The 10,402-nt window shown below is 44.3% G+C and overlaps 1 protein-coding gene across 1 annotated transcript in view; it reads left to right on the top strand.

Annotated features, from left to right (window-relative positions):
* The window catches only part of LOC122563207 (probable E3 SUMO-protein ligase RNF212), a 109,947-nt gene that overhangs the window by 97,387 nt on the left and 2,158 nt on the right, over positions 1-10,402 (top strand). Inside the window, exon 13 of the mRNA XM_043717158.1 lies at positions 3,938-4,106. Within this exon, the coding sequence (XP_043573093.1) occupies positions 3,938-4,106 (169 nt within the window). The remainder of the gene's footprint in view (positions 1-3,937; positions 4,107-10,402) is intronic.

The raw sequence follows: 10,402 nt of genomic DNA, 5'->3' as shown, positions 1-10,402 counted from the left end.
AGGGGGGCGTGGGCCTGACCAGGTAGTCACGGAGGGAACGGTCTTTGCGGAAGGCGGAAAGGTGTGGGGAGGGAAATATATCCCTGGTGGTGGTGTCTGTTTGGAGGTGGCGGAAATGTCGGCGGATGGTTTGGTTTATGCGAAGGTTGGTAGGGTGGAAGGTGGGCACCAGGGGCGTTCTGTCCTTGTTGCGGTTGGAGGGGTTGGGTCTGAGGGCGGAGGTGCGGGATGTGGATGAGATGAGTTGGAGGGCCATGGCCAGGGCCTCCAAGCCCTCCGTTTTTTCCTCTCCAGACGTTCCCAACTGTACCCCTCCACCGACACTCTCATTCGTTTGGTCCTCACCCTTAACAATTTCTCCTTTGAATCCTCCCACTTCCTCCAGACCAAAGGGGTAGCCATGGGCACCCTTATGGGCCCCAGCTATGCCTGTCTCTTTGTTGGCTATGTAGAACAGTCCGTCTTCCGTAATTACACCGGCACCACTCCCCACCTCTTCCTCCGTTACGTTGATGATTGCATTGGCGCCACCTCGTGCTCCCGCGAGGAGGTTGAGCAATTCATCAACTTCACCAACACATTCCACCCTGACCTTAAATTTACCTGGACCATCTCTGACACCTCCCTCCTCTTCCTAGACCTAACGTGCCTACTTCAACCAACTCCACTGGCAGTGCATTCCAGGCACCCACCATCCTCTATGTGAAAAACTTTCCCTGCACTTCTCTTTAACCTTTCCCCTTTTCACTTTGAACCTGTGGATTCTTGTAGTTGACCTTTCGACCCTGGGAAAAAACCTCTGACTATCCACCCTATCTATGCCTCTCATAATTTTGTAGACCTCTATGAGGTTGCCCCTCAGCCTCTGTCTTTTCAACAAAAGCGATCCAAGTTTATCCAACCTCTTCTCATACCAAAACCCTCCAGACCATGCAACATTGTGGTAAACTTTCTCTGCATTCTGTCCAAAGTATCCACATCCTTCTGGTAGTGTAGTGACCAGAACTGAAAAGAGCAGCCTCCAGTATCTGTCCAGGAGTTTGGACATAATCAGGGCAATCAGTGGTCTATATCTTTGCACTCAGCGGCGTGGTCACAGACAGTCGCATGGATCCCGGTGCAAGCCATCTAAAGAGTCCTGGGAACACATTCAAGAAGTTGAAAAGATACCAGTAAGAGTTCTGGTCATTCATCATTCATTGCTGTCTGCCTAAGTTGGTCAAGGTAGTGAGTCAACTATAGTGCTGGGGGTCTCGCCACTAAATTTCAAAGTGGGCCTTTAATCAGAAGCTATTGCTGCAGGATGGAGTCACATGATCTCACTTGTGCAGATTGTGGTCAGAATGTTGACTTGTTGAGAGGATTACAGTGCTGAATGGAGGGCAACTCAATATATAAGCAGGAGAGCTGATTGCTCATGGGGGAGAAAGAGACCATATGGGGAAGATGGGGTCCATCCACTGTGAGCTGAACCTTGGCTTCCACGGTGGGGCGGGCTGTTCACTACTAGACTTAGCATATTTACTCAATACTTGATATGCTTGGCGCTGGAGAGTAAAGTAGACAGATGAAAACATCAATAGATTGGATGAGGATGTCGCGAAACGTGGGGTTGACAAAGAGGGCTACCAGGAATGGGATTGTTTGGGAATTCACAAGATGGAGAGGCTGAGCATAGATTCACTGTTTGAGGAGCAACTGCCATTGCCTTCCATCATGCTGTAAATAACAAGTGTACAATAGAGATAAAAATGGCTGAGATCTGGGAGTATGTGGTGTAAATGTTTCATTCTGTGATGGTGATTTAATTTTAAGCAATCTGAGGCCCTTCAAAAGGTAATACCATTCCACAGGAACTTAACCTATGAGTGATACATATTTTGTGAACTTTAGGCCTACTGTGTGCAGTCCAAATCTTTGCTACATATACATCAGACCATGTAATGTAAGATAACGAGTGAATGCAATAGTGTTGTTTGTCTAACTGGAAAGCTGGAACTGTCAAAGTAGAGAAGACCTGCCATTTAACCATTGCCTGTGCATGGTACAGGAACTGCTCACTTCATACCTTACACCAATGAATATTGTGTTGTGATTAGAATGGATGGACTGTGAACCTTCAATCTTACAGTTGTGGCTAGACAGAGACTTACATGCACAGCTAATGGTGAAAAGAGAACATACTTAAAATGTGAAAAATTATTTACAATGTAATGTCACCTATGCCACCTATGCTCCCTCAAAAGACTTTGGCTTCATTCCCTCCTACTGTGTCTCACTACATTCCTGAGTTCGGCAGCTGGTTTGGAGCGAGTCTACACTTTAGTGAAGCCCTTTGACCATGGAAGTATGGTCAAGCGGCCTCAGAGACTTATTTGTCTGTTGGATTCAGACATGCTGAATGTGTACTGCCCAGAGGCATATGCACCCTCTTTGGCCTGAGTTCCTACAGGCAAGCAGGGCAAAGGTTGAAAACCTGATTGCCTCTGGAGTGACCTAAGAGGATACTTCTGAGGGGCCAGTGTGTGTGGTTCTTTCTCTGATTGGATGCCTACTGGCACCATCCTGTCTCCTTGTGAGGAAGGGGTACTTCGAGTGAGGTCAAGATCTCTTGTAACTCTGTTGCCTTGCCACATTGCTGGAGCCATCGAGTGCAGGTCTGTGTGATTTGCTAGACTCTAAGACTGCTGGACCTGGCTTTTCATGGCAGTCAGCACCTTGACTATAGAGGCAGCCAGATACTTACATTCCTGAGGTAGCAGGATCCTAATTGCATTGCTTCAGACTTGCAGCCTCAGTGTTAAACTGCCCAATGCCCCAGCCAAACCTGCCTGCTGCTCCTGTAATTCCTTGTGCACTAATTGCCCATGAGATTCTCTCCTGCCTGGTCTCCAGCTGTCCTCTGAGAGCTGTGACTTGGGTCTTTTTCCCTCAGCTTACTGTGGAGATACAGCAGTGAGGTGCTCACGAGCAGGTGTTCCTGAATCTAATCCAAATAAAATCTTCACTGAGGTGCATCCTTAGAAGCATCTGTATTTTTTCTTCAGAAATGGATTAGAGCATGTCTTGCGGGAGTCCCTCTTGACCATGGTGAACATACCACTGTTTCCCACAGGAGACAAAAGAAAGGAAGCATTGTAACCAAGTTATAGGATAATGGGAGAGTAGCGCAACAATTAATACTATATCTTAACTCGTTGCTGGGACATGGAGATTTTAGCATCTCCACAGTAGAAGTCACTGACTTTGTTTGTCAGGGCTAAATGCCTCTCCTTGTAAGAGGTGAACAGATGAATAACCAGCAGCCTGCCACTCATCCTGGCTTATCGGTCCTATTATAGATGTCCTCCCCTGTCATGAGAGAAAGGGAGGAATTGGGTATGGTGGAATGGTTGACACAGCTGTAAGTGCTGTTGCAAAAGGAGGAATTGGATGAAATATCCTGTGTGAGTGAGAAGGAGGCATGGAGGGTTAGTAATGCGGGGGTTGAGTTGGCTTAGAACAAGTAAAGGAAAATGTTGCATGCATTAGAGCAATAGAACAGGAGGTGGATGCAGGTTGGAGATAGAGTGAATATGAATTTGTGGAGTGTAGATAACTTAACTTGGCAGAGCATCTTCTTGCATTGCTGGGCATTTTGCTAGACCATGGACACAACACTGACTTAGTTAGTGCCCTTGGACTGTAACCCGCCCACCAAGACCTCCAGGTTCTTGTCTGAAAATTGGGACTCTAATTTCTTCTTGTCTGAAATGAAAAAAACAAAAATTCATTCAATTTACAACAGTGTTAGTAGAGTTCAGAAATAGAAAAAGTGCAATGAAGACTTTAAAAAAAAACTACAGACTTTTGTCACATGTTTTCAGTGAACAGTTATGCTATGTTAATGACAATTGAGAGAGAAATCACAGTTGTGTTTTATCACCTCTACTTAAAGGACCTCAGGTCTCTCAACACCAGTGCAACAAATTGGGCTTTCAGGCTCCCGGTCATCTGCTGTTCTGAGTCAAGGGGAAGGAAGATCCCGGGACACATCAAGTTATAGAAATGTACAATCCTATCCTCCAACACAGTCTTCATCGCAGTCATCCATCTCAAGGCCTCTCGTAACCATGTCAAACCTTCTCATGAGCAAGTGTCATTTTTCATTTTCTACTTATTATTTGACCAAAGTGTACAATTAATGTATGTATTTATATATATTGGATAAGAAAGCAGATAAATGCTGAATTATTTTAATAGTTTGACTAGCTATAATGCCACCTTCAAAAATAAAAAGCATAATGGAATTATTTTTGAGAAGGATGAAATATGTGTGACTGACTAAGGAAGCTAAGAATGCTAGCAAATTAAAATAAAAGACAATGTAATGAAGATTTATGATAATCCAGAAAATTAGGAAAGCTTTAGAAGTCAACACAGGATCACTTAAAAATTGAAGGAGAAAGTAGATTATGAGAAAAAACTAGCAAGAAATGCAATAATCTTAGCATAGAAAGAAACTGAGACTTAAATGTTTAAAATGTGAAGAGCTAAAGTTGAGAGAACTGTTATTGTGAAACAAGAAAATAACAGAGACCTTGAAAAATACTTTGTATCTGTTTTTACAGCAAAGCTCACTGAAAGCATCTCAATAACAGTCAAAAATCAGGGGGCAAAAGGGTAGGAGGAACTTTACTCAGGAATAAGTAGAAACTCAGAGTCTTAAAGACTGATAGTTCCCTTGAATCTGATCACCTGCAGTCTATGATAAAAGTAGTGAATGCAATCCGTTTCTGTTCCCAAATTCCCTAGATTCTGGAAAGAACTTAAGAAGTAAGAGCAGGAGTAAGCCATTCAGCTCTTCAAACATGCCCCACTATTCTATGAGTTCATGGCTGATCTGCCTAAAGGCCCCAGCTCCTCTTTTGTAGTGATTGTAATGAGGTCATAGAGTCACTCAGCACGGAAATAAACCCTTTGGTCCAACTAGATGTGGTGGAGGCTGGTACAATTGCAACATTTAAGAGGCATTTGGATGGGTATATGAATACGAAGGGTTTGGAGGGATATGGGCCGGGTGCTGGCAGGTGGGACTAGATTGGGTTGGGATATCTGGTCAGCATGGATGGGTTGGACCGAAGGGTCTGTTTCCATGCTGTACATCTCTATGACTCTATGACTAGTCCCACCTGCCGGATCCTGGCTTGTATCCCTCCAAACCTTTTCTATGTATCAATTCAAATGTCTTTTCAATATTGTAATTGTACCCACATCCACCACTTCCTCAGGAGATTCATTCCACACTCAAACCGCCCTCTGTGTAGAACATTTGCCTCTTATGTCTTTTTAAAATCTCTGTCCTCTCATCTTAAAAATGTGCCCCTAGTCTCGAAATTCCTCATCTTAGGGAAAAGACAACTACCATCAACTCTATCTATACCTCTCATTATTTTATAGACTTTTGTCTGGTCATCTTTCAACCTCCTATGCTCCAGTGAAAAAAGTCCCAGCCTATCCAGCCTTTCTTTAGAACTCATATCGTCCATATCCAGCAACATTGTGGTAAATCTGTCTTCTGAACCCGCTCCAGTTTGCTAATATCCTTCCCATAGCTGGGTGACCAGAACTGGACACAATATTCCCAAAGTCCTGTACAACCTCAACATAATGTCCCAACTCCTATACTCTAAGGACTGAGCAATGAAGGCAAGCTTTTTTAACCAACCTGCCTATGTGTGTCGCAAACTTTAAAGAATTCAAATGAGTCAAGTTTCCCAAATAACCGCACAATGCCATAAATGCTCAAATAACGGCACAATGCCAGAAATGCTTATTCCAACTCAAAGATGACTGTCACGAGCAAATTTCTTCAGGAGCGGAGCTGGCAAGGTATTGCTGCTGGTTTGCAGACTTGCTGCCTCCTATTTGTCTACCTTGGTCTGCAGACTTGAGGCACAACTCCCATTGCCACTGAAATAACTCCACAGAGGTCAGTATCCCATCTTCAAGTCACCCTTTATTTACATGTGGAAAGTCATGACACTGATCGAGCCCCCTCAGAGCCAGCTGTCAAGATGAACAGGATGTCTGACACTCCTGTTTGTATCTGTTAGCCAGGCTCCTGATTAACAGCCCCAATTTGGGAAGCCAGGTGCGGCTCATGGAACACCTCACAGCCACCATTTCTGTTCCTGAAGAAATTTGCTCATGACAGTCATCTGTGAGTTGGGGTAAGTATTTCTGATATCATTACATTATTTGGGAAGATTGACTCGCATTAGGGAGTTTTATCCAATCCTTAGATAAGCACATGGATAATTTTGGGATAGTTTAGGGGGACAAGCTGAGAATAGTTCTCAGGTCGGCGCAACATGGAGGGCCGAAGGGCCTGTTCTGCGCTGTATTGTTCTATGTTCTATGATCCTACCATCGAAGACTGGGCCCAGTATGTGGAAAGAATCCATTATTCCCATGAGCACTGCTGCTTCACAGCACTAAAGACCCACCCTCAGGTTCGATTCCACCCTCAGGTGACTGTGTGAGGTTTGCACATTCTCCCAGGGTCTGTGTGGGTTTCCGCTGGTTGCTCCAGTTTCCTCCCACAGTCCAAAGGTATGCAGGTTAGTGGATTGGCCATTGTAAATTGCCCATAGTGTCCAGGTATTTGCAGGTTAGGTGGATGAGTCGTGGGAAGTGCAAGGTTGCAGGGACAGTGTTGGACTGGATGGGATGCTATTCGAATGGTCGGTATGGAGTCAATGAGCCAAATGGCCTGCTTCCACACTGTAGTGATTCTACGATTCTATGATTTTCCGGGCAAGTGACATTGGGGCAAATGAAAAGCAATGAGTAATTCTCCTGACAGCTTATGAATCCACAGCTTTTTTTTGTCATTAGGAGCCTAACTTTCCTTGAGGCACAAAATATTAAAAGCTTTCAAGAGTTAACAGATTTAGTAAAGGAATATTATGACCCCAAGCCTCATCTAACTTTGAGACACTATCAGTTTTACACGGCAATCCAAGAACCCGGTGAATCTGTATTGGGATTTTTGACAAGGTTAAGATGACTGGCAGAGACATGTGACTTTGGTTTTACTCTTATTGAGATGCTGAAAGTCCATTTGGTCGGTGGGATTAATGATGTAACCATGCAAAAGTGCCTACTAGCTGAAGCCCAACTGGAAACAGGCACCATAACTGGCTTATCACTGGAAAATGTGGCAAATGGAGCATATAAATTAAAACGCATTTCAATGGAAGTGGACACCCTTGCCAGTACGTCTGAGCTTGGGAGACACCACTTGAATTAAGGCAATTGCATAGGCTTACTTAGGACATATCCTGAACAGAGGACTCTAGATCAACCCCCAACAAAACCCAAATCAAAGCCAAGCCTTCCAAAAGGTTAAAGTTTTCTTCAGGAATCAGGCCTACAGCCCATCGAGTGCTGATGGATGTGGATTCGAGACAGCAAAAGAGTCCCACTAGACCTAAATTGAGTAAGAGAACTAAAAGGCTGGTATCCAGGAAAGTGCGCATCCTGGAAAGTCCTAGTTTGGAACATTTAAATTATCTAGCGAGATCCAAATCAGAACCAATCAAAATAAACGTCTGATTAAATGGTCACCCGGTTCTAATGGAGGTCACCACCGGTCTTTAATAAAATTTGCTCTGGACTCCAAATTTTGCGCAAGACCTCAGCTAGACTGAGAACCATGACTGGGTAACCTTTACAGTTTAAGGATATAACTTCAGTTCCAGTCTCTTACGAGAAGCAGCTGGTTTAGTTACCAGTAATAAAAGACTGGGGCCCAAGCTTGATGGGGTAAAGTTGATTGAGAAAGATCCACCTAAATTAGTTCAATATTTTTCGATTAGAAAATGGCTGCCTAAGTGAAGTCTTAATTAAATACCTGGAAATTTCTCAGGAGGATCTAAGAACTACCAAAGGAGCTAAGGTTACATTGCATGTCAGCCAGAAAGCAATTCCAAGGTTCTGCACAGCCTGCTCACTGCCATTTGCCTTATGGGCAAAAGTAGAGGCAGAAATAAGGAGGTTGGAAAGAGAGGGAATCAACAAACCAGTGCAGGTTGCGGAATGGGCAGCACTGTTCATCAGCCTGATTGGTCAGTTCGCTTTTGTCGGGATTTCAAACAAGCAGTAAACAGCTCTTCACAGCTGGATAAATACCAAAACCCTCATAGAAAGGACTTGTGTGCAAAGCTGGTAGGGGGAGCTGTCCTTCATGAAGCGAAACATGAGTCATGCATACTTAGAATTGCGGTTAGATGAGGATTCCCAGAAGTATGCCACAATTAATACTCAAAAGGGTTTGTACCAACATAGAAGATTTCTATTTGGGGTATTGTCAGCCTGTGCAATCTTTCAGTGGATGATGGAGAGCATTTTACAGGTTGCCATTTATCTAGATGACATGCTAATAATAGAGAAGATGGATAAGGAGCACTTAGAGAACCTAGACATGGACCTTATATGCTTTTCCCAGGCGTGAGTTCTAGGCACCTGAAATGACCTACTTGGCTACGGGGTCAACAAAACCAGATTACACCTATTGGAAGATAAAGTAAGGGTAATCAAAGGTGCCCCAATCCCATGTCTGTAGCAGAATTTAGTTCTTTTCTTGGCCTGGTGAACTTTTACAGAAAGTTCAAACGTAATCTGACTTCCATCCTTGCACCTTTGCATCAACTCCTAAACAATGTTCAGTCTGGAATATTCACGTAGCCAAGCCATAGCTTTCAATGAAGTGAGGAAACAGCTATCATCCTCTCAGGTGTTGGCGTACTGTGATCCCACGCAAGATCCCATGCGATGCCTCCCCTTACGGCATTGGATTAATATTAGCTCATAGGTGGCTCAGTGGAGAGGAACGCCAAAATAGTCTATGCATCTTGGACTTTGGCTAGTGCTGAGCATAAATATGCTCAGATAGTGAAGGATAGTTTACTAGTCATACTTGGAGTCAGGAAGTTCCACCAGTGCTTTTACAGATGTAAATTTGTAATAATAATGGACCACAAACCCCTACCAGGTCTACTTAAAAGAGGACAGGGCAGTACCACTCATAGCTTCCGGCCAAATTCAGCAGTGGGCTGTAATTTTAAGTCGAAAGTGTGGTGCTGGAAAAGCACAGCAGGTCAGGCAGTATCTGAGAGGCAGGAGAGTCGACATAAAATCTCACCACCCTCTCAGCTCCCAGCCTCATTCCTGATGAAGGACTTTTACCTGAAATGTTGACTCTCCTGTTCCTTGGATGCTGCCTGACTTGCTGTGCTTTTCCAGCACCACACTCTCAACTCTAATCTCCAGCATCTGCAGTCCTCACTTTCACCTGTAATTCTAAGTGCATATAATTAGAAGTCGGAACACTATCCAGGAGGAGAAAGTGAGGACTGCAGATGCTGGAGATCAGAGCTGAAAAGAGCTGGAAAAGCGCAGCAGGTCAGGCAGCATCCAAGGAGCAGGAGAATCGACGTTTCAGGCATAAGAAGGGCTTATGCCCGAAACGTTGATTCTCTCACACCATCCAGGAGGCCAAGTAGCAAATATGGATGCATTTCACCACATACCACTGGCAGATACATCACTGGTGGTTCTGCCGCTGGAAGAGTCTATAATGGTTTGAAATTTTCTGGATGCACTTTCAGTCACAGCTGACAATATCAGACTTTGGAGACAGAAAGATCTGGTCCTAGCAAAACTGAAACAGCTGGTGTGATGGGGGAAACCAAAAGGCATCACAGCCAGAACTGAAATCTTTTTGGACGTGGAGAGACCAGATCATAGTAGAGGATGGCATATTATTATGGGGCTCAAGAGTGATTGCCCCAAGCAAAGGTCACCTTCAGATACTGGCTTAACTTCAATAGGGCCATCCAGGGGTTTCCAAAATGAAGATACTGTTAACAAGTTACGTCTAGTGGTCAGGATTGGATGCAGACATAGCCGCTTTGGTGAGGCAGTGCCCAGAGGGCCAACAAGGAAAGAAATTACTATTAGCACCTCACCCGTTGTGAGAATGGCTAGGTCAACCCTGGATTTGGTTTCACATTGACTATGCACGTCCTTTCATGGGCTCAATATTCTTTGTCATTGTGGATGCCCACTCAAAATCGTTGCACATGTACAGAGTTCATTCGTCAAACACAGGGCTGACGAAAGGAAAACTGCATGCATCTTTTGCAGTACATGGACTCCTGGAAACAGTGATCACAGATAACAGGCTATCGTTTACCAGCAGAGAAATTGAGTAAGGATTGTTCCATACCCATCCATCATCCAATGATCTGGCAAAAGGAGCAGCCCAAACTTTGACGACAGGCTTAAAGAAACAGCCTACAACTTCACAAAATACCTAACGTCCCAGTTCCACTTTGATTGTAGGACCACTCTTCAT

Source organism: Chiloscyllium plagiosum, chromosome 1 (genome assembly GCF_004010195.1).
Source record: "Chiloscyllium plagiosum isolate BGI_BamShark_2017 chromosome 1, ASM401019v2, whole genome shotgun sequence".
Classification (NCBI taxonomy): domain Eukaryota; kingdom Metazoa; phylum Chordata; class Chondrichthyes; order Orectolobiformes; family Hemiscylliidae; genus Chiloscyllium; species Chiloscyllium plagiosum.
Note: the sequence above shows the minus strand (reverse complement) of the source record. Positions and strands in the feature narration are given on the sequence as shown.